Raw genomic sequence first — 24,296 nt, 5'->3', positions numbered from 1 at the left:
TTAGATTACTACATCCAGAGCATCATTTGGTCTCTTCTTCCAGCTTAAATTCCCAGTTCCCAAGTTCGAATAAGGAACCAACGACTAACCTTACATGCTGGGCCATGTGATCAAATGAAAGTCTGTCTAAAGTGTCCATCGTACTGTGAATGTATTTGTTAGATTTGTTGAACTCACTTTCAATGACAAAGGAAGCGGGGAATCCATTCTTCGTTGCACTTCCGTGATCACTACATGCATATCCACATTCCGTTTCCACGTAAGGAATATCCAAGAATCTTCTTATAATCAACTTAATAAATTCAGTTAGACCTGGCGTGGTATAATCAGTAATGACACCAACATGCTCATTTTCTGGATCTTCAACATATCCGGTCATATCTTGTTGCAACATTGCGACGACTTTTTTGTTCTCCTCTGCATACCTGGTGAAGACATCCAAAGAACCTAGTAAACCACCTTCTTCTGCACTATAGAAATGGAACTCAATGGTGTTATTGGGTCTGTAACCTGTTGTAGAGAGATGTTCAACGTATAATCTCAATGCCTCTAGATTGGTTACGGTACCAGATCCATCGTCATCAGCTCCTGGCGCAGCAAGTATCGATGGCAATAAAAGGTTCATAGAGTCCTGATGCGATCCCATTACGACAATGTTCTCGGGAGTTTGTGCTCCTTTAATCGATACGATGATGGAGAATTGCTTCCAACCTTTATGCTGAACATGTTCAATGACAACGTCATTGTTCAATGGACTAGTGATGTTAGATAATTTCTCGGAGAGCCAAACAGCAGATTCGTACCCCGTGTCAGATTTGTAATAGCGAGTGTAGAAACTTGTGAATTTTGCCAAATTATCATGCATTGAAACCTTATCAACTCCCTTGGACAACGAATTTACAATTTCGTCGCATTGAGTTTCCTTCGGATAACGGTACACTGGCACAACAGCCTTTTCATCTTTGGACTTAAGTAATTTGGGAAAATTGGTAATATCCATGAATTGCACTCCTTTCCTCTTGAGAGACCATTTCTCGGTCTCTCGTACCATAATAGTCTTACCTTCCTCGATCTCAAGAACATGTAAACTATCAAATGGCAAAGCTGCCACAGAAGCTGCCAACAAGAACCACCCAAACTTCATAACTAGCCAATCTGATATTTGCTACGGAGTTGAAGCAAAGTATACACCGGTAGATGCTTGTACTGTCCCTTTTAATACAGTATTTATCCACTTGTTTCTGAAGGGAAAAAGGGTTTTTTTGACATCTAAGTAGAACTAACGTTGTTTAGAAGTTTAGTGTACATATTATGGAAAATGATATTCATTGATATACAATAATGGAGAAAGGGAGAAACCAAAGATCAAAAGATGACATCTTCCTCTTGTTCGGTAATCAGAGCTTCTACTTGTGGGCCAGATTGTTCTTCTTGTTCTTGTGTGTCGGCAGCTTCTACGCCAGTTTTGGTCGCTTCTTGAGAATCTGGTTTACCTTCAGACTCAGCATTTGCTTCATCTAATTTCTTCTGCTTCATTTCAGCATCCAACTGAGCAGTTTGAATCTGTTTCTTTTCTTGCACTTTCTTCAATCTATAAAACTCTTCTCTATCCAATTCGTCTAGCTCGGAGTTGATATAAGCAATGGTGTTTTCCGTTCTTGGAATGATCACATGTTCAATGGCATTCACTCTACGGTTGGTAACTTTGATAACTTCGTCCAAGATAATGAAAGCCGTTTGTAACGAAGCCAATTCAACTAGTGTTTCAACAGCCCTTGAGTAAATTTCCTTAGCACGCTGAACTTGTTGACCACCACGACCTAGACCTGTCATTTTGAAGTCGTTGATGTTGGAGTCGATGAATGATTCAAATTGAGGCAAGTACACACCACTCACGTTTTCTTGCGTGGCCCTAACTTTGAATCTTGCATTGGCAACATTCTCTTGAACTTGGTACCCTATATTTTCACCTGTAGCATATGTGACCTCCGCCAAAGAGAACGCAGCTGTTTGCATCACTCTGCCCATCTTCTGCTTTGAATCATCTATTCTTTTAGTGATATCACGGAATCTCTTCGTTAATGCTTCAGACTTTCTCTTCAACAAAGAATAACCCTGATTAGCACCCTTTAACTTAGTCTTCATAAGACCCAAGGTCATACGAGTGGGGAAAACCTGTTCCCTATTACTAGACATTTTTCGATAAAATTCAAGATGCTAGGAGTGAAGTCGTTCCTTCCTTGCTGTAATATGTTATCAGTACGCTTAGTACCAAACTCACCTGATTGGTACAGTAGAAAAACAGTTCTTTTCAAAGAAAAAGCAAACGATTACAAGTAAATGTGTTCCAGGTTGGATACTTGTCAGTGCCAGCCTAATTGCAACGTTCTGCCCCAGCTGATATATGCCCCCCTTTTCTACCTTTCTTTCGTCAAATGATTGAATGTCTTATATTTCAGATATTTTGAAAATTGGTTAATTTCGAAATTTAGATATTATTTCATTTACGGTGATATGTCAAAACGTTTAATGAGATGAGTTACAATTAAAGCTCCATCTAAGGTAAAGTTAGTGCACTGTTTTTCCACCAGGTACTGCGAGAGACATATGTTTCGATGGAAATAGATAAATTTGTCAAGGAGGAAGATATTCCGTTTGAGTATGGTGTTGTTAGAGAAAGAGACAATGCTGTATCATGGTCGAGATATTTGGCAACTAAAAGATCAGCAGGCGATGAGTTGAATTTAGATTGGCTATACGAACGTTGTTTGAAGGAGATCAAGGACGACTGGCATCTATGGAAAGAGTTCTTGAAATGGAGGATAGAATTATTGAACGATTGTGATATTTTCAGGCACAAAGATGAATACAATAAGATATCGTTACTATTCGAACAGTGCTTAACATCATGTGGCAAAGTTGGGGATGCATGGATTATGTATATGGAATGGGTAATACAGTTTAAGGATTTGAAGAGGATTAGAGAACTGCTTGGAAAAGCGCTACGATCAATGTCGTGGGAGTACCATGAAGCAATATGGCGTGTTGTCATCGATTTCATTATCAATGAATTGTTAATAGACAACAAGAGGTATGAACTTTCTTTAGAGGATTCCATCTACTATTTTGTTCACGGAGAGCATTCGACGAATTTTGATACAGACCTCTGGTCTTCCTCAATCCTACAGAGATATTCACTTATTTGTGACGACATAGAGCCTTTATTGATCTACATTTTTAAGACTCATGATTGGAGCACGATCGTTCGAGTATTTGAAAAACATCTATCACCTAATTTAAAGCCATCTCAGACAAGTTTATTTGAACTTTACGTTAGTTACATCACTTCAATGATTCTTGTGGATAATTCAGCAGGGGTTGCTGCGGTAGTGGACCAATGTATCGAATTATTCCCTTTCAAGAAGGGTGAACTTAAGACATATTTGATATTTAACCTGATACGTCAAGGAAAAATAACGGAAGCTGAGCTGTACTTAGAGAAAGTTATAAGCGAAACTAAAGACATTATCGAATTTTCTGTATTATATGATTTTTGGATTCGTATGGAGGAGCTATTGACCCAAGAATTAATTCAAAAGATGAAAGACGATAATTCAGAAAAGCAACGGCTGTTCGCAAATATAAGACTACATGCCGACACTCTAACCTCATTAATAAAAAACCACACTATTAGATTAAACGACTTAGAATTGAGGCGAGAACCCAACAACATCAAATTGTGGCTAGAACGAGTGAAGCTTTTTGATACCATCTCTGATAAAGCTAAAGTTTATGCAGATGCTGTTCTTACCGTGGACTATAGACTTCAGACTACTCCAGGGCTATTAGGAGAATTATGGTGTCAATATTGCAGACTTTTTGAAGAGGATATTGAAAAATCCGAGGTCTTGCTGGACAAAGCCACTAACGTCCCTTTCAAATTTTTAGTAGATCTTGAAAATGTTTGGTTATATTGGTGTGAATACAGACTAAAAAGAAGCATTGACGATGCCATAAAAGTTTTGTCCGTTGTATTAGAAATACCAGATAATCATGAATTACTCCTACAAAAATTTGAGAAAGGAGAATCGCCAGCACAAGCAGCAATTTTCTCATCTAAACGCTTATGGGCAATGTACCTTGACTTATTGGAGGTCAAAGGAAACTATGGTACAGCTGTAAATGCGTATGAAACAGCAATACTCATCAAGGCAGCAACACCAGCCATGTTTATTAATTATGCGTTATTAAATGAATCTTCTGGCCATCAAGCAGAAGCTTTGGCTGTTTTCGAAAGGAGTGTTGAGATTTTTCCTCCAAGCGTATCGAAGTCTATTTGGGATATATATCTGGATGTGGCACTCAAAGCTGATATCACTAAAGAGCAAAAAAGAGATATTTTTGAATCTGCTATTAAGCTTGCAGCTTCAGGAGTGGCATGTGTTTCGTTCTTTGAAAAGTACAGCGACTTTGAGTTAAACCTTGGTTTCCACGAGAGAAGTGTCGAGATTTTGCACAAAGGAGCCAAGAATATTTCGGATCTTGAAAGTAAATGTACTTTATGGGAAGAATGCATCAATAGAAGTGAAAAACAATTGGACGTCAATCACACCAGAAAACTATATGAAGAATGTATAGAAACATTGCCCAATTCTAAAGCAATCAAGTTTCTACTTCCATTTGCTATCTTAGAAGAATCGCGTAATGAGGTTGCTCGTTGTAGAGCATTGTTAGACTACGGGAGCAAATTACTGAAGCCCGCACAGAATGAAGAACTTTGGGATTTCTGGAGGAATTTCGAAACTATGCACGGTACAAAAGACTCGTTCAAGAACATGCTAAAAGCACGTAGGTTCCTAGAGGACACAATGAAAGTAAATACAGAGGAAGTATCCAGACATGCAGATAGCATCGAATTTAGGGCGTCAACTGCGAAAATTAGTGGAAGCGGACCACCAAGCGCAGAAGATAAAGGATACTCAAATACGGCTGAAATTGATTTAGGTCTATAAAATGGATATATATTGATTAAAGTTGATAATGGCATATCGATCAATCTCTTATGTTTTGTTTTGGAAGATGTCGTATTGTCTTTCTTTGATGACGTGTAACATACAAAAACACTAGTATCTTACTGTTTTTCGACCCAATCAGTTGAACTCATGTGGGATAATCTACTTAGGGCTCTTGCAAATGCAAACCGTTCTTCATCTAATGCGAAAATCTGTGCTTTTTTGGCAATATCCTTAGAAAATCCGTGTTTACTGACCAATTCATCCTCTACTTCAGGTTCATCTTCATGTTTCATTTGATCTGCTGGTTTAAGCTCATAGTCGTTGACAATATCTTCTGGTTCCACGAATAGTGAGGTGAAGTCATCTGCACCAGTGGTAGCTAATTTACCACCGTTATCGTAAACTGCATCCAAGAATGTAATGAACCGTCTAACTTCGTCACGTACGTATATGGTTAAGTATGGCAAATCTGTGACAACAAAGGACTTGAATGAGTTAGCCAAAGTTAAATAGTCACCAGCAGCCAAAGGTTCTCCACATAATTGTTTAAAGGTGAATTGTGCTACTCTCCCAGGTGTACATTTAGGAACGAGTAATTGTCTACCCCAGATAGTCAATGGATAGTTATATACAATGTCATGGCCATTTTCTGACTTACTGGGACGATGCAGTTGGGCAAAATAACTATACCATTGCTGTACGTGTAATTTCCTCGCCAATTCACACTCTTTTGAAAAATAGGATAAATTATGACTTGGATAGTAATAAACAGATGAAATTGGTCTTGGAATCTTACGATAATCGGTAGGAGAATCCAACAATACCACTTCGGTTCTTTCCTTTATCAGTTCAATACATGGAACAAACGATTCTCTTTGAACACCATTGATGTAAAGATCATCTGGCTTTCTGTTACTCGTTGCAAAGAGTACAACACCGTACTCTTTGGAAAGCAATGTAGTAATTAACCTCCGTAAAATCATGGCATCTGCCACGTCCGTCACTTGAAACTCGTCGAAACAAAGCACTCTAGAAGTGTTTGCAATCTCTGCCGCTAGAAATGGGATTGGGTCGATATCTCTTCCCTTAGCTTCACCCAAAGCATCGAAATTTTGTTCGGATATAATGTCATGAGATCTTTTATGCACATACTGCATGAACTGATGGAAATGTATACGTTTCTTTGACAAAGCTGGAGGAACTGTCAAATAGAACAACTCCATCAACATCGTCTTTCCACATCCTACATCACCGTATAAATATATACCCTTAGGAACACCCTCCGTCGAATACTTCTCTTTCCTTGCAAATAATTTCCCAAGAAACCCTGTTTTCCAGCCGACTTGATCTAGCACGCTTGGTGGTTGTACTGGTTCCGGATTGTACGAAACCAAAGAGTCGTGCAAATGACCTAAGGATTTGATGATACTCCGCTGATACGGATCATCTCTTAATTTTCCGAGCTTTACCAACTCGTCATATTTCGACAACGGTGTTTCCGTAACATCCGCAGATTGAGAAACCCACCGCTGTGCCAATACTTGTTGGAAAAGTCCAAAGGTATACCCTGGTCTTTCAACAAGACCGCTGCCAACTCTACTGACAAGAACCTTCTTACAACCCTGTGAAAATATCAGCATCGCTTGTCCTTGTACATGACCTTTTCCCAATTGCAATAGATTGTATCTACCTTAATTAACGATAGAGTAACTAGTGTATTATTTATGGACAAATAGTAATTCGGAAGTGCAGCTCTAATACAAAACGTTTCCAATTGCTAAGAAGTGAATATCTAACATTCACCATGGCCTTTACTTAAATACTTGTTAGTGGGGCATCGGTTTGAAGTGATAGTTTCTCAATGTCCCCCACTCTGAGGCCGCTTTAATTTTTTTTCTCCGATTTCGGGTTCTTATTCTACAGTAGAAACATGCTGCTGATCTCTATCTATTAAAGGTCTTCCTCCCCACCCCTCCCTGTCGCTATCTGAATACCCTGAATTCGACTTGTAAAGCTATGACTGACAGCTTTGTTTGCTTTGGTTGGTGAAAACTAGAGATCATCAATTGTTCGAGAATGACTGTTAGCATGCATGTCGATATTTACCAATAGATACTCCGCTCTTGCGTACATAATAACGTAACGAACATACGTTTTTAAGAAACAGTGTGGGGTACCAGACTTGCAAGTGCCTCTAGCAACTGGGAATAGTTTGTACAATGCATGGCTCTCACAGTACCTTGACTTTTCTTAGGTCCGATACTTTTGTTTTATGTTGTGTAGAGTTTATTACCTCTTTTCTACTAAATGTTTAAATCCTAATTTAACTTGTGAGATAGCTTAAGGCTTCCACACGATATCATGAATTAGAGAGATTAGAACAGAATATACAGTTGCGGTAGCACTAGACATTGCAAGATTTTAGGGTTTGATATCTTGGGGCAACTAAATTTGTTTCCCAGCATTCCTGATTATTGATGGTGGTTGAGAATAACATTGCAGAGTTGGCGAATTTAACGCTAGATCATCGAATGGATCCTAAAAACGAAGCCCAGTTTATAGACATCACAGATCATTTAAAGGCCCTAGCAGCGAAGTTGGCACCAGAGACAGTGGTCAAAGAAGCTACGTTCAATCTGTTCGAAGGGACTTATGCATTGGAAGTATGCAACGTGAAATTAGATACAAGCCTTATTGAGTTATGCCCTGAAGAGTTGGAATTCGACTGCAATGTACCATACGGGGACTCAAATAATGGAGAAAGGCTTGATTATGTCACTGCGGTTTGTGATCGATTATGTCGCTCTTTGATGAATTGGCTTCATGATTACCAAACTCTACCCACTACGGTGCTAAGTTGTCGATACGTCGAATTTCTTATGGAATTATACACTTCGAACCCGGTTTCATCGTTACAATCGTTCCAAGGATTACGCACGCGCGACCCCTTGTATGATCAAGTCTTGTGCAGCTTTGTGATAGGTGTTTGTTCATTCATAAAGTTCACTTCCAAAGTTTTGAAAGATGGTGGTGTTTACGAGGAGGAAGACTTGAACTGTAACGTTATGAGTTTGGATATGCTCTCTGGCGTGGACACAAAAGAAGTAATAGATTTATTGAACTCTTCGTTGCAACTGTTAGTTCAGTCATACTCAGAATCTACGCATCTACAAAAACTTGTTGATTTAGTCAAACATTTGTTGCACTTACCCAATTATCATTATCCCTCATGTCAGTCTTCGGTTTCTTCAGACTTACTACCTTTGCAAAAATCACTAGATATTATTTCTTCATTGGTACAAGACGATTATACTACTAAGCAGCATTCATACCCTCCTGGTTGTTTTTCCAAGGGCATTCAAAAGAGGCGTGATAATAACTTCCCACCAAAGGATCTCTTTGAACCTAAGGGAGACGAATATGTCTCTTATACTGAATTCATGAGAGATATCATAGCGGCATTATCGGTAAAAGATTGCAATACAGCGTTCGAAATCAGACAATATGTTTGGTTTTTCAACCGAATTAGACAAAGGACAGTCATGGCTCGTGCGTTACTGCAATCATATTTAATTAGAGAAGACACCATCTTAGACAAGTTTCGGTTTAACACGTTCAAGGATATGCACCTTTACGAGTTCTCATTAGCAGGAACAGCATTGTACGATGTAATATCCAGCCGCGAGCAAACAACAGATCGCGATAATATGATAGAAGCCTTGAATGAACTCTCATATTGCCTCCTTCGTTGGTATCAAAATATGCCACAAAATTCATGTAGGCATCGGCAAGGATTTAATAGACTATTACTCGACTGGGACTCCGTTCAAGCGCAATTTGAGCAATATGAAACCCAATGGCAATCAATGGGAATTGTAGATAGCATTACAAACATGGGGAATATCCCATTGATGCCAGTTTCAACATGGATTTACACTACAAAGTTGCTTATGATGATAGAATTCACTTTAGAAGGATTTCATTTGGAAGTTTACAAGCCTTGGGAATCCTTTACTCAGTACTGGTTCTGTTATTACTTGTCGAGTCACTTGGAATCAAACTTGAAAAGATTGCACGAGTTTCTGTTGCAGAAGATCAGTTACATTTTGAATTACAATAAGAGAATAAAGAAACTCAAGGCCGGCGAAAAGAAAGAGAATGCTAAAGCGCGCTATAGACATTTAACAGATAATGTTTTACCTCAACTAAGACTAAACGAGAGAACTGTCAATTTCTTTTTCATGAAATGCACAATATTTAAGTCTCTCTCCCTGGCTCAAGTATTCCAATTTGCACTACTTAAATCTTTCAACGTAATAGATTCTAAGAATGATGTGTCTACCCGATTCAGTTCCGATAGACTCATACATAAACTTAGATTTAAGACCTTTTCCTCAATTGGAATACCCGAGATCCCCACATTTGAACAATTCCAAAAGTCATTAAACGATTTTGTCATTGAACCACCATCAATTCATTCCAAGATACCCAAACTTCTGAACTTTATGAATACTGAATTAGAATCTGCCAAGAGTGCACTATCTACTATCATACAAACCATAGAGACTGGAGAAACAGATGATTCTCCAGTTTCTACCGGCACAAAACACGTGAAAGAACCGGCGTTACAATGGTATAAATCAATGCTTAACTCAACTGTTGCATTGAGTGTCAATGCATCCGTGTTAAAGACGAAATTGTCGGAAGATTTGAAGTCACATGACTTGCATGCCACTTACGACGTTGAACTCAAATTCACACCTAACGGTTGCTACTATTTCCCATTGTTGACAATTTCACCTAAGAAAGCAAGAAATGCTTTACCACACACCACATAATGGTGATATTGCATGTATATAAACGGCCATATAGAAATATCAGTGTACATCTGAATCGGTAATTGTATGAACCCTAATTTACCTGTGTGATAGTGACCGTGAAGGGTTCACAGACGAAAATAAACAAGAAAACATGAGACTGTGCAACATCAGTGCCTCCATATATTTTGTATAATATGTATGGGTGTATTTTCATTCCCCTTAAAAAAGTTCCCGAAAGAGAAGTTTTGAGAGAAATCCTGATATCACGTGACATAGGCATATTATTCGATTCCCTGCGTAATCCCAGCCAAAGGACAAGACCAAAAGCACTACCAAGCAGGCCTCATTAGATGTGCAACGATCTCAGCTCTGCGAGCAACTTTCTGGCCCATACTCTCTTACTTTTGTTCCGTTCTTCGTACCAAGAAATTTGCGTCCTTTTTGTCAAATTTCGAAAATTCCTTGGTGGAATCTATGTTGCATCCCCTTGCCTAACATCCCAATTCTTTCTAGGATAGTGGGCTTGGATGCCACTGGGAAGGAAAACCCAGACAGGGCCTCTGCCTAGTGGTTCCCATTACTGCCCGCCTTCCTGGAAGCTAGACAGAACTCCCCTGCCTAGCCGTTTCCCCAGGTGGCAGTCTGCCCAGTTCGAGCCTACAGGAAATTTTCCAAAGACGAGCACTGGGGGGATAATCCAACGTTTCAACACAATGGTAAATCTGTAAAAGTAAAGGAACTTTTCAATTACAATAACGATTATTATTCAAGATTGGTAGTTAATTTATCCATTGCATATATTATTATATATTATTATTAGTTGTTTTATATCAGCTTTACTTTAATATTACTTCTTGGTTTACGAAGTCTCCATACCCAAGTAGGATAGACGAATTAGACACAAAATGCCTCCAAAGTTTGATCCAAATGAAGTCAAGTACTTGTACTTGAGAGCTGTCGGTGGTGAAGTTGGTGCTTCCGCTGCTTTGGCTCCAAAGATTGGTCCATTGGGTTTGTCCCCAAAGAAGGTTGGTGAAGATATCGCCAAGGCCACCAAGGATTTCAAGGGTATCAAGGTTACTGTTCAATTGAAGATCCAAAACAGACAAGCTACTGCTTCTGTTGTTCCATCCGCTTCCTCTTTGGTTATCACCGCTTTGAAGGAACCACCAAGAGACAGAAAGAAGGACAAGAACGTCAAACACAGTGGTAACTTGCAATTGGAAGACATCATCGAAGTTGCTAAGCAAATGAGAGAAAAGTCTTTCGGTAAGAACTTGGCTTCTGTCACCAAGGAAATCTTGGGTACTGCTCAATCCGTCGGTTGTCGTGTTAACTACAAGAACCCACACGACATCATCGAAGCTATCAACGCTGGTGAAATTGAAATTCCAGAAAACTAAATTATATCCAATCACCAATTGTCTGAAAGAGGATAAATGCATTCCATCATTTCTGTATTTTCTAGTCTAGGGTTTTTATTACAATAAACAAAAACTTAATCTATTTTCGTTTTAACTCTCTACCATTCCATCCATCCATATGAATCAAGGTACTTACTATTAACAGGAATTATATTCCACTTTTCATTATTCTAATAAACAGAACGTTCCGGCCCAATCACTAACTTTTTATCACATCACAGGAACTATATTTGAACAGTACAATTATTCCATCCATCTTGGAACTAAACAACAGAACAACATGAATTTTCCAAAAAATCAAAGTTTATCGTTTCATATCAAATTTGATCCATATACTTCAAAACGTTTGTCTACACTCTGGAGCTTGGTTAAAGTGAATCATTGATTATTTCTCGATTGAATTTTGGAGTTCTGCTATGATTGAAGAATGGTATCGGTTTTCTCATTTTGTGGAAACGGAGCAAGTGAGATATCTTGTTTCTTAGTACACTTAGTAAGAAGTTTTGCTGATCCATCATCTGATATTTGTGGCAGCATATCCGAAGTATAGTTCTTTCGAGTTTTTTCAATGGTATTGATACTTTTATTTTCCAACGTACTAAGATCCAATTTAATAGCAAACAATATTAAATCTTTGTCTATTACTCACCAAGATATACCTGAAATCTCTTTTGTGAGTTGGTTATATTGGTCCATTTCACTGACAAACATTATATTCTTTCGACATTGTATTTCTCTTGTTTCACTTGTCGGATCATAATTTGAAATGAAGTATACTTTTCTGTGACTTTTAAGGGTTTTCATGCTATTGTTTAGTACTTGATAGCAAAATGGGACTGTACAAATATAGTTCTTTCTCTCATGTGATTGATTGACTTATGAGAAGCAGGTGCTTCTATTAGAAAATCGTTTACTTGTGGGCCCTGATTCTTATGGTTATATAGTATTTTTGCACATAGTTTTTTTTCCATGCAGTGGACGTTGATTCCCATTGTAACCTTGTGGAGCGCTGTAATACTCTAACAGGTATCTTAAAGCACCGACAGCGGTCCATCCGATACGCCTCTTACTTTTCAAGCGTTGATGATGTATCCTTTCCACTGTATTAAAGAGCATCATCATGACTTAAAGAAAAAGATAACAAAATGAAAACCATGCAGACCGTTCAATGTTGTACACCTTAAAGTAAAATAAGAAATAACAAGGACAAGCTGGAAGACCGTTGATGCCGTTACCGCTACAAGAAAGTACAATGTCCGATGACTCTGTAGATCGTGTGTTTGAGAAAGCTATTGTTACAATTCAAACCCTTTCCTCTCAAAAAGGGTATCACTCATTACCAAGACCACCAGCGAATGTGAGGATTCAACTATATGCATTGTTCAAACAGTCCACAGAAGGAGACGTCAGCCATATATTGGATAAGCCGGACGGTAATCCTACATCACCGGATTATAACTTAGCCTTACGTAAATGGGAGGCATGGAAGAGTAAGGAAGGATTGTCGAAGACTGAAGCTAAAAGAGCCTACATTGAATTGTTGATCCACACCATGAAGACATACGCTATGGGGACCATCGTTGCGCGAGAACTACTTTCAGAATTAGAGTTTATGTGGTGGCAGATAAGCCATTCTAATACGTTTGATGGAAATGAGGGGCCTGAATATCAAGATGAAACGAATAGTGTATTGATGCTAACAAATGATAACGACATGGATAACGGATCAGAGAAGATTAGAAGAGAAGTATATGAGACTCTCGCTACCCTACGACCCAATTCAATCCAAAATGGTATAAGTCTCGCGCCGATCGGATCAGGTCTATCTGATAAGAGTGAAGAATTCTATGCTATTTGGATCACCCTCAAAAGAATACTGACAAAGCTTCTCACAATCAGTAGAGGCATAGTAACATACCTCGGGAAGCGTATAATGTCTCAATCGCTCATACTACTATTCATGTTGTTTGTCGTAAAATATTCCGACAAATCTATTGATCTAGCTCTAGATAAAGTAGACTCCCGTCATTCTTCATGGATATCTAAACTAATTCAGTTATTAAGCCAATTCACAGGGATAAGTAAGGTCAGTCTACAAGTTCAATAATTAAGTAAATAAGTCATCGCGTCCTACTAGCCATACACCTAGAGTGGTGAGGAACTGAATTATATGCATTTAAGTAATGACTCTTTATCGGCGTTCCTATTCCTATTTACTTTTTTCTTTTTGAACAAGTCATCTCATCTCATCTCTTGTTCTGTTGAATTGTACGGGGTTCATTAAAACAAGTGCCTTAGTACAACGTAGATATTCGAAGTGAAATGGAAACTAAAGTAAGCAGCTGGGTGCTAAAGATCGCATTTCAGGAAATTGATGGTATAGCATAATGTCGAAATACAGATGGCGAGATTTGATTGATTTGAATGACAAAGAGAAGAGCTTTCTTTCTCCATTAGCATGCATTGCACACATTGATGTCAATGCCTTTTTTGCACAGGTAGAACAGGTACGATGCGGTTTTTCAAGGGATGATCCGGTAGTTGCAGTACAATGGACTAGTATTTTAGCCGTTTCTTATGCAGCTCGAAAGTATAATGTGTCCCGCATGGAGAGCATACTTGATGCGATAAAAAAGTGTGATAAAATCATTCCGATACACACAGCTGTTTTCCGTAAAGGGGAAGACTATTGGCAGTACCATGATGGGTGCGGATCATGGGTAGAAGACGAGAGTAAAAAGTTAAGTCCAACAAACTATAAAGTTGCCTTAGAACCGTACAGAAGAGAAAGTCGCAAACTCATCAAATTATTTCAAGATGAATACGATTTAGTTGAGAAAGCCAGTGTGGACGAAGCTTTCATAGAATTGGGACGCAAATTATTTTATGAACTTCTCATGGATGATTCCTATACCGATTTTGCTGATATTAGGGGTATTTTCCAGGATGGAAGGTACGATTTAAATGACCATTTACCCAGTTTACCAACTAAACTCAGCATTCAGTTCAGTGGAGAGGTATTCAATTCACAGAATAGGCCCTTATTTGAGGATTGGGATGATGTCCTTATGTGCTTAGCAAGTAATTCTACTAACACAATCAGAAACCAAATTGATGATATGTTGGGATATACCACATCTTGTGGTATATCAATGACGAAGAATCTTAGCAAGCTTGCTTCTAATTACAAGAAACCCAATGCGCAAACCATTGTAAAGAACAACTGTATAGATGATTTCCTTGATTGCGGGAAGTTTGAAATCAATTCCTTTTGGACATTGGGTGGCATACGTGGAAAGGAATTAATTGATTTGATGGAACTTCCCAAAGAACATTCTATAAAGTTCATTAGAGATTCATGGCCAGTTTCAAGCGATGACATCAGAAAATTCATGCTCAAGAAAATCATATGCAGAGATATACAAAGGTCTAGAGAGTACAACATTAATGAAGCCGATGTTGCCAAAATAAGTGCGAAAATCTATCAATTAGTAAGAGGCCAATTCAGGTTGCCTGTCGAACCGCGACCATTGCCAAAATCTATGATGTCGAAGAAAAATTTGAGAAATGATGATTGTGCTAGCGTTATTGACTGCATTGAATGGCTTGAAATCTTTTGCAGTGAACTAAACTACCGTGTACATGACTTAGAACAAGAATATGAAAAGGTAATAATGCCAAGAACAATTGTTATCATGATTAAGGGCAAAGCAGGCATGAAATATACTCAAACCCGAAGAATCACTACCGCTTCAAGTAGTATAACGTCCAGAGAGTTATTCATCAATGCAACAAAATTGATAAACGAGATTGATAAGCAACATGGCAAGCTTGCCGGTGTTTACCCTTTGAGAGAACTCTCGTTGACTCTTTCCAATTTTGATATAATAGACAAGGGGAAAACTGTCCTTGATATGTTCGGTAATCGAGCAATCTCAAAATCATCTTCAACTGATAACAACGTCGTAAAGATAGAAGGTGAAGACATACATTCAGATTCGAAAGGTGGCCCTTATGATGCGTCTGTTTCAGAGACACTCGAGGGAGAACCACCAAGTGCTTCTTCTCCTCCTACAATGGCTGAAAATTTAACTTGCAAACAGTGCGGGGAAACTCTACAGGACAAAAAACTGTTCCAAGAGCACGTCGATTATCATCTATCAGTTCAATTATCAGAACAGATTAACGGAGTATCAGAGAACTCAACAATGCTGACGCACGCAGAAAGAATCCTTCTCTTCGGAAAGAAAGCTAAGAAGAATGCCGCATCAGTGCAAAAACCCAAAAAAAAAGATGGAGGAATCATGAAGTTCTTCAAGAAGTGATAAATCTCCACCCACATATACTTGTATATTTATAGTTAATCGTATCATCGTCTTACCAGTGGCATTTATATGAGGAGCGTGGTTAGTAACGAGGTTCCAGTCGCATATCCGGGTAATATCTTGCTTTTCGTCTTTCTTTCTTTTCTGAATTCCACATTCGATTTCGAACTTAAAATAGACAATTAAGAGATCCAATGTTTGTTAAATAAGTGTGTAAGTTGTAATTTTAGCCAGATCTTTTTAACCTCAAAAGGTCAACAGGAAGAGGGAAGCAAGCGATACCCAGCGTTAAAAGCAGCTAACGCACACATATTCTCTGAACAGCTTCCAGGCTGTTATACAGCTACTTTGGACTACAACTCATTTTCTTTTACAAGAACCACCTCATTAAATCTGGAGAAGCTTTCATTCTCAGATTATAGACGACATTCTCATTTGGATGTGTTTTGTCAAATCAAGATTCTACTATTGATACCTTTGAATGCACGTACGACGTAATACCTACCATTATCCACTGCTGTGGCTATTTGCTCTTATAATATGTTGCGAAGGACGGATACTTCCGAGCTGGTTTTGGCACTCATCGTCTATTTCTAAACATTTCGGTACTACTTCAGCGGCGAACGAACAAACGCAGGCTGCAGAGCTTATATTTACATCTAAACCAATTATAGCAGTACGAAGGCGGGACGTTACAGTTAATAGTACCCAGAGTGACTTAGAATTGGCCTCTAGTTCGTTTCCAGATGATTATTCAACGACAGAAGTGACAAGTACAGATCTATCTGATACGGACGTTGATACAAGCACAGAAGTGCCGACAAGTACCGATCTGTCTGATACAGACGTTGATACAAGCATAGAAGACTCATCGATATCAACAACAGAACTGTCAACGAGCAGCGAATTGTATGCCAATGTTGCTGATTTGAGCTCAGAAGATTTTGGGACGCAAACAACACCGCTATTGGAGTTCTTTTCGTTCCATTTAGAAACGTCCACATCAAGCCCTGATACTACTACCTCATCTTCACCATTCATAGGTAGTGATATGAAAATAGTTACAACTTCCTCGAATGGAAACCTAATCTCGGATTTTCTTCAGTCTTCTGACGTGTCTGCTTCTTCTGACGAGCATACTTCTTCAGAAGTATTGACATCGTCTGAGGCCGAGGATACTACCCCGATAACCAGCTCTATCGAGGAAATAACATCAAGCGCTCCCTCTGCAGGTGCATCCTTTGATAGTCAGGATGCAGTCTCGTCGTCGGACTCGGTTTCAGTTTCTCCTTCACCTTCACAGTCAGAATCATTTTTTACAGATACATCATCGGAAGACGTTCCCAGCCTTTCTGCAACTGTAGCTTCCACAGTAGATGTTGATACTACTATATCCTACACACCTTCTCCATCACCATCACCATCACCATCACCATCACCATCACCATCACCATCACCATCACCATCACCATCACCATCACCATCACCATCACCATCACCATCACCGTCACCGTCTCCATCACCGTCACCGTCTCCGTCTCCATCACCGTCAGAGTCTCACCTGACTGAAACATCAACCGAACCTGGATCCAGCAGTTCCTTTGTGGGCGTCCCAATAGATAACGATACGAGTACCCCCGATGATATCATATCCCCAGATACTACACTTCCAGAAACTTCGTCTCCGGTAACTACAACTCCAGAAACCACACCTCCAGACACTACTACATCTATAACCACTGCACCGGTAACTACTACGCCGGTAACTACTACGCCGGATACCACTACACCTGTAGTTACCACTCCAATTACCACCACTCCGGAAACTACTTCTCCAGAAGCAACAACCTCGTCAACTACTGATACAGCTCAAGCTGCGGTTTCCTCAACATCAAGTTACTCAACTACTCTTTCAACAGCAGACACTGTCCCAGTAACAATCGAAACAACGCCTTCAACTTCTCAACTGGATACTATCCCAACAACAGCAACATCCTCCGAAGTAAATGATACACCAACCACAACAACCTCACAAGTCAATACTAATCCTTTTACCACATTATCAACCAATATATTACCATCTGAAACAGGAACTACTTCCGAATCATTGTTAATATTGGTATCCACTGTAGAATCGACACCAGAATCAACAATTATTATGGATGTTTCTACTTCGTCCCCTGATATGGTTTCACCGACATCTGGCGAAATCTCATCTATTGTGCCGGTTAGTACAAGCGTCATATTGCAGGATACAGACGTGTCATCCTCAACTTCAACGGAAATGGTAGTGATATCATCGGAAGCGCCAGGAGCTTCAAGTATTTTGCAAGAGAGTACCACATTCACTGATATAACAAGCGGTTCAGATATTCAACTTGAAAGATCTACCACTTCAATTATAGCAAGTTCAGTGACATCTGGTACCACAGCTTCCGAGTCAACAAATGTTTTTACGGTGTTTTCCTCGACGGAGTCTGCCTCTACTCACCATTCCCTTGCATCCTCCTCGATAATAACACAAACCATCAACTCTGGCGCTAGCGCTTCATTTATCTCTGAAACCCGACAACCAATGGCTACATCAGTTTCTGCCACACTAGATGGTTCCATTGTGAATAGTGGATTAACTTCCAACAATAATTGGTTACCCACAACTCTTGTGATAGAGCCCACAGCTGCTCATGCAACATCAGCAGCAACATCAGCAGACCTCGGAGCTACGTCAACGCTACCGCAGGCTATCAACCCAGCATCAGACGTTCCCCTTCCAGACGGTTATACTGTCATCACTGTCGGGTTCAAAGAACCTTTAAATTATCCATTCCTAATTGCCAACCCTCTAGCATCTGCGCAGATATTCAACTTTTTGCCAAAAGTGCTTGTGCGCCCCTTTCAGCTAACAACGACAGGTGCTGCTCCCGTTTATCGTCGTTCCTGGAACATTTTTAAGAAAGGAATCAATACTCATTTACTCTCGTCATCACTACCCACATACGACGATGTGCAAGTAAAATCGATTGTGCCTCTTGTGATTCAAAATGTCAGCTATATCGTCTCCATTGCAGAAGTCTATTTCCCTACAGAATCTGTTCATACTTTACAAGAATTGGTTTTAGACTCCAGTTCCATCTTGTACTCTAATCCAGTTTCCTATCTAGCTGATCTAGCTAGTTTGATCAACCCGGCTATTCCATTAACTGGCCTCACCTATAGCGGTAGCTCTGGATCTTCTAGTGGAAACGGATCTGGAGGTGATAGCGATGGAAACGGAAACGGATCTGGAGAAGGAACCGGTGGAAATGGGGCCGAAAAGGACAATTCGTCAAACAACGCTGCATTGTGGGGATCATTAGACGCCGGTTTAACATCTGGCTTTCCAAATCACGATACTGTCATCAGATTTGTCTGCATGGTGACCGTGCTTACTGCTTTTATTTTATGCCTCGTTGGTTTGATACTGGTTTTCCTGAAGAACCTTTACAAGAGAACAAATTGTGCCCAACGGATGCATTTAACGGAAAAAAACTGGCCCGAAATACCAACATTCTACAGCCACCATATGAATGGAAGTACGGACAGCCCTATGAGAAATATGTTTTACAGTGGTTCCCAATTTTCTGACTCAGATACTACTGAAGAAGATTCACATAGTGCAGAATACATAGACGATGATTTGATAATCACTGGTGAGAATACTGTCTACAGCATCAGCCAAGGAATAACATATTATGTTGATGAAGATGGTAATTTCTTTTTTGCTGGTGTCGGAAAAGATGTTCATACCAGTGAGCCAGAAAAGCTAGAGAAGATCATACACGATAAAACTGAAACAGTAACGGTGGAACCAATCCTTCCATACTATAACGAGAAAGATGATGATCTTACTGACGAGACAGAACCTTTCGACATGGGAGAACTGGAGGTTGATGAAGATGGTAACATCGCATTGCCAGAGTCCGATTTGGAAAACACCATTCTACAAGTCGCCTCAGACAGAGAAGAAATTAGGAGTCGTTCTCCAATTGGCACAAACGATGGATCATATTTACAGCATCAGATTCCTAATATCTTCCCTTCAGTCACCTCTAACAGCGCACATGTAAATTCGGATACGATGGCGACTGCTGTCACACAAACACTTCTTTCTTCCAATGGTTCTGGCGGCATATTGGATTTAACTGGCAATAACGGAACATATGATGAATATTTGTACGACGCCACTCAGGATGAAATCGATGATCCGCCTATTATTACAAATAGCGGCTTAGAGGAGTTCAGTTCCGGCCATATTTCTTCCATTGACCTTGATGATGAAATAGACATTGATATTGAGGATTATGATGACGATGTAAGTGACGTGAATGTTGGAGACTACGATGAATTTGATGAAGAAATGTATCGTCATCTTTCTCGTTCTGACATACTGCAAAACTTTGGATCTGGCTCATCAACAGGTCTAGCTTCTCGATTGGCATCTTTACAGGGGACTAGTACAGACAGTGGAACATCTTTCAATATGCATAATGTTGGATCGTATATTGGTGCCCACACTTCCACTCTCTCTAGTAACGGAAGAAACCCTAGTGATAATTCTTATGGCGGAGTTCCGCCCAAGAGACCAGAGAGGTCTTCTTTGGTGTTTGATTTCAACGGGTTATACGATGAAACACCATTACTCAACCGTAGTGCTTCTATGGTATCCCCAAGTCAAACTCCAGAAAAACACACCGGCTCCAAACGGACGTCAAGAAACTTATCGAAGGAGTTTGCAGCAGAACTTGGTATTACGGAGGAGCAATTGAAAACAATGGAAAGACATCCTTCAGCAGTACCTTCTTATAATTCCCAATCTAGAACATCTAATAAAAAATAAACATTTAACTGTGAGAATCATTCCGTTGAATTTAACTGAACAAAGTATTTTCCTAGAGCAATCACTGCTCAAGGAGGTAATAAGGTAAAATTTTCTTTTAATGAAGTCCAAGGAAAGTCCAGGATTTGTGGTCCTTTATACTGTGAAAGGCCCCTTAGTTGGAAGAATGTACAAAATTCAACCTCACAACCAGCAATATAAGTAGCTTCTCCATTAATAATTAATTCACTATACGTTTCAGGTCACAAAGCTGCCATCATACGAATGGCATATAAGTCCTATTGTATTCTTTGATTTTCTCTTTCGTTATTTATAGTATTCAATAAAGTATGAAATCTACAAAAGTTCCAAACTCGAGTCCTTTGTTCACAAGATGACAGTTTTTAAGTATCGCTCTTCTATTGTCATGAGCTACAATGATAAGCTACCTTCTGGCCATCTCAGTACAGAAGGTTAAACCCTATCATAAATCTATTGGCATCCATGGTTTCGAATGGAAATGAGTCTCAAACTGCTCCCAAGAAGCAAACCTTCAAGAGAGGTTACAAGGCCTGTTTGAACTGCAAGATGAGAAAGGTGAAATGTGATCTAGGTCCATTTGATAACCCACATGGGCCACCTTGTGTCAGGTGTAAAAGAGAGAGCCGAGAATGCATGTTCACTGAGACAAAACGTGGTGGATTTAGAGTTGCTAAGCAGAGTTTAGTTAGTTTAAAAGAAGAAAGTGCTGGCAAATCAATGGCCGATGTGATAACCAGCGTGATACAAGGTCAGACTTTGAAGAAAGAATTAGATACAGATTTGGATAGGCTTCAAACTCATACAAAAGATGATATTTCTATCAATACAGACCCCCCTACTTTACAGAATGCGTTTTATTTCCTAGCCAAAGCAGCTGGATCTGTAGCGAAAGAAGACTTGAGAGATCAGGTCGATGCAGCAACAAAATATGATGAAATCGAACCGACAGATGCTGTTTCGAGGCAACCTTCTGTATCGAGCTACGGAAACAAACAGGCAACTGGTTCTATGGAGCCCTCATCCATACCGAAAATGCTTACTGACTCATACGTCACTTCTTTCGTGGAACCAGAAGGGCAAAAACCTGGTACGATACCGTTGATAGAGAAGCTCAGTAGCGTTAGACCAAAACCATCCATGAAACTAGGGGATATTGAATATATTGGGCCATATCAACTTCTCACAGAGGCAGAAGCTAGAAAAAGGATTGATGCTTTTTTCCTTACTATGCATCCTTTCTCACCTTACATACCGCTACAACTGCAAGATGCTGATGAGCTAGCTAGATATCCTTTGTTATTATGCACCATTTTAACAATATCCGCTCGTTATCACACTTTACATGATTTAGGATTAAACGAGATTGATAATACTGTTCATGTTGAACTACATGAAAGGCTCTGGATTTACTGTCAACGGCTGGTTTCTCAAACTGTGTGGGCTGAAGCCAGCACACGTTCGATTGGTACGATTTTGGCTTTTTTGATCTTTACAGAATGGAACCCTAGAGCTATTCATTGGAAGGGGTCAGACTACGCTAACTATCCTGATATTAGTGACTTACCAAAACGCCCTTCATCACAAACTTCGCAACCACAAGGCAGCGATTCTTTAACTGGTCTTGCTGCCATGCGTAGAAGTGATAGGATGTCTTGGTTGTTAACTGGTAACGCAGTACGATTGGCACAAGATTTAAACGTCATCGAGTTCAGCTCCAAGATATTTGTAATGACTCACATATGTGAAACTCACACTGCAATGAATCTTAACAAAAGAAGCTCGTTATCGGAATCATTATCCGAAGTGAGGTTGAACGGTTTCGAAGATAATGATTTGGACAACGAACAATTTTTCCTAGAGAGAATTCTTCAGAATGACAAGAGCAAAGAGCGATGGGCGCGTTTTTTAGAGAGAGTTGGCGAAAGGAGTAAGAAAGGCAGCCTAACAGATATCGAAAGGGAGTTTTTAAACGATGAATACCTATTATATCATTATAATACTGAAAACCCTAATACTCAGAGTGATCCAGAATTTCGTTTAAAGTTCTCAAAGATTCAAAGAGGTAAAGTTGAATTGTTAAAAATCGTTTCGCTAGGTTACGAAAATGTTTACAATGGGAAGCTAAGTTCACATGACAGACACCAACGTCTCTCGATGCTTTCTGTTCTATCTCCGTTGATAGAAGGATGGTATAACATATACAAATCGCTATTGGTTCCTTGTGGAGGCGCAGCGTGTTCTATAGCGAAGAGTTCTAATAAAAGTTTTGTCTTTGAGATGACAGAGAAAGTTGAGCATGAATCTCTTATCAGCGATTACTATTACTGTCAATTATACATATATTCGTTAGCTCTCCAATGGGATCACCAGGACACAAGTACATCGAAACTGCGACTAAATGAGATCACTAAAAGTGCTAGATACGTTGAACTCGCCTATAATGCAGCTAAGGAAATCTTGAATAGTGCACAACGGGTTCACAAACTGAAGATGTTGAAATATATGCCTGTGAGATGGGTCATGCGGATAGTGAGATCAATTGTGTTCATGATAAAATGTTACTTAACTCTCACTGGGAACGGTATCACTCAAAATCCTGAAGCCAACACCATTTTGACAATGAGTGTATTACCAACTGACGAAATAATTCAAACGATTCAACGAACAGCCATAATTCTTAGAGCAGCTGCACCAGACGAATTACATTTGTGCAGCAGATACTCGACAATTTTAATGTATTTGTGCACTGAGATGAAACATAGGTGCAAGCCTAACATGCAGCCTCCTGTACCACGTAGTATTTCCAACGATTATTTGGACAAAACCAGCAATCGAAGTGAAAATGTCGCGGACAATTCTGCCAGGCATTTCTCAGTAGGAGGTTATCAAGTTTCAGATACAGCAAATGTATCCTCGTCGCCATTTATCAACAAAGGTACAAATGTTAGATTTGGCAGTACAGAGTACAAGCAACAAGAAACTACAAATGATGAACAACAACGGCCAGACACTTTTACGGTAGACTCTGCTCTTGGTGTTGCTAGCATTAACAGTGCACCTCCAGCGCCAGTACCAGAACCAGCGCCAGATACTAACCCCGCTTCTGCCATAAATACTGGGCCAAACAGTTCTGGAGGGTATCTTCCTCCTCAACTTGTCGATTGGTTTAACGATAATAATGAAATTGGTTTAGATTTCGTTGGACCATGGACGGAAATGGTAGAGAAACAATTCGTGAACAAAGTAGACGACTCTTCCTACGAAAATTGGTTTAATGATTTCTATACCCCACCAAAATAGAAAATAGTTAAGTACCGGTACGTAAACCTAAACAGTCTTCTATCGCATTTCCATATCTCAATACACAAAAGACCCATTACAAACAATCGCTAACTTCATTGCAAGAAAAAAAAACACAAAGAACTACTGCTGCTCCCCGATTAATAGTGTGATTCTTTCTGTCCCATGCTCTCGTGACACATTTTCCTTAACCTCCACTTATAAATCAATCGGCTTATAATCTCGCTCTTTTCCCAATACTACGGTACCTATGTGATGAGGTCTATTCGAGGATTTCCACACGTTTGTCCAAAAAAAAAAAAACGGCTCGGAAACAAAATGGTTAGTACTATAAAAAAAACAGCACTTTTGGATAAAAACACGAAACCATATGATTCCATCAGGAAGACGATCCTTTTGTTTAACCTGGGGTTCTAATCGCTATTCTGCGTGTGTGAATACATATATATATCCTGCAGTTAAGTTTCAGCGGGTGCTATCTGGGATATTCTTTGGGGTTACAGCTAGCTGAAAAC

The 24,296-nt window shown here is 39.5% G+C and overlaps 10 protein-coding genes across 10 annotated transcripts; 7 read left to right on the top strand and 3 right to left on the bottom strand.

Annotated features, from left to right (window-relative positions):
• Window positions 1-22: 22 nt before the first annotated feature.
• Window positions 23-1,144, bottom strand: KLLA0_A02013g (putative aminopeptidase; the record flags this gene model as incomplete). Its single annotated transcript, XM_451089.1, has 1 exon — window positions 23-1,144. One exon carries the CDS (start codon window positions 1,142-1,144, stop codon window positions 23-25), a length of 1,122 nt encoding a protein of 373 aa, XP_451089.1.
• A 221-nt stretch (window positions 1,145-1,365) lies between these two features.
• On the bottom strand, window positions 1,366-2,196 carry VMA8 (H(+)-transporting V1 sector ATPase subunit D; the record flags this gene model as incomplete). The annotated part of the gene is made up of 1 exon (XM_451088.1): window positions 1,366-2,196. The coding sequence occupies one exon, from the start codon at window positions 2,194-2,196 to the stop codon at window positions 1,366-1,368; it is 831 nt and encodes a 276-aa protein (XP_451088.1).
• A 419-nt stretch (window positions 2,197-2,615) lies between these two features.
• On the top strand, window positions 2,616-5,012 carry SYF1 (mRNA splicing protein SYF1; the record flags this gene model as incomplete). The annotated part of the gene is made up of 1 exon (XM_451087.1): window positions 2,616-5,012. The coding sequence occupies one exon, from the start codon at window positions 2,616-2,618 to the stop codon at window positions 5,010-5,012; it is 2,397 nt and encodes a 798-aa protein (XP_451087.1).
• Window positions 5,013-5,131: 119 nt separating this feature from the next.
• Window positions 5,132-6,655, bottom strand: AFG1 (Afg1p; the record flags this gene model as incomplete). Its single annotated transcript, XM_451086.1, has 1 exon — window positions 5,132-6,655. The coding sequence occupies one exon, from the start codon at window positions 6,653-6,655 to the stop codon at window positions 5,132-5,134; it is 1,524 nt and encodes a 507-aa protein (XP_451086.1).
• An 837-nt stretch (window positions 6,656-7,492) lies between these two features.
• On the top strand, window positions 7,493-9,853 carry MAK10 (Mak10p; the record flags this gene model as incomplete). Its single annotated transcript, XM_451085.1, has 1 exon — window positions 7,493-9,853. The coding sequence occupies one exon, from the start codon at window positions 7,493-7,495 to the stop codon at window positions 9,851-9,853; it is 2,361 nt and encodes a 786-aa protein (XP_451085.1).
• An 887-nt stretch (window positions 9,854-10,740) lies between these two features.
• On the top strand, window positions 10,741-11,238 carry RPL12B (60S ribosomal protein uL11; the record flags this gene model as incomplete). Its single annotated transcript, XM_451084.1, has 1 exon — window positions 10,741-11,238. One exon carries the CDS (start codon window positions 10,741-10,743, stop codon window positions 11,236-11,238), a length of 498 nt encoding a protein of 165 aa, XP_451084.1.
• A 1,246-nt stretch (window positions 11,239-12,484) lies between these two features.
• On the top strand, window positions 12,485-13,366 carry KLLA0_A01870g (acyl-CoA-binding domain-containing protein; the record flags this gene model as incomplete). Its single annotated transcript, XM_451082.1, has 1 exon — window positions 12,485-13,366. The coding sequence occupies one exon, from the start codon at window positions 12,485-12,487 to the stop codon at window positions 13,364-13,366; it is 882 nt and encodes a 293-aa protein (XP_451082.1).
• Window positions 13,367-13,646: 280 nt separating this feature from the next.
• RAD30 (DNA-directed DNA polymerase eta) lies at window positions 13,647-15,584 on the top strand (the record flags this gene model as incomplete). The annotated part of the gene is made up of 1 exon (XM_451081.1): window positions 13,647-15,584. The coding sequence occupies one exon, from the start codon at window positions 13,647-13,649 to the stop codon at window positions 15,582-15,584; it is 1,938 nt and encodes a 645-aa protein (XP_451081.1).
• Window positions 15,585-16,065: 481 nt separating this feature from the next.
• Window positions 16,066-20,460, top strand: HKR1 (Hkr1p; the record flags this gene model as incomplete). The annotated part of the gene is made up of 1 exon (XM_451080.1): window positions 16,066-20,460. One exon carries the CDS (start codon window positions 16,066-16,068, stop codon window positions 20,458-20,460), a length of 4,395 nt encoding a protein of 1,464 aa, XP_451080.1.
• Window positions 20,461-20,943: 483 nt separating this feature from the next.
• On the top strand, window positions 20,944-23,781 carry ARO80 (Aro80p; the record flags this gene model as incomplete). The annotated part of the gene is made up of 1 exon (XM_451079.1): window positions 20,944-23,781. One exon carries the CDS (start codon window positions 20,944-20,946, stop codon window positions 23,779-23,781), a length of 2,838 nt encoding a protein of 945 aa, XP_451079.1.
• Window positions 23,782-24,296: the final 515 nt, after the last annotated feature.

The sequence above is a fragment of the Kluyveromyces lactis genome (assembly GCF_000002515.2).
Source record: "Kluyveromyces lactis strain NRRL Y-1140 chromosome A complete sequence".
Lineage (NCBI taxonomy): Eukaryota > Fungi > Ascomycota > Saccharomycetes > Saccharomycetales > Saccharomycetaceae > Kluyveromyces > Kluyveromyces lactis.
Note: the sequence above shows the minus strand (reverse complement) of the source record. Positions and strands in the feature narration are given on the sequence as shown.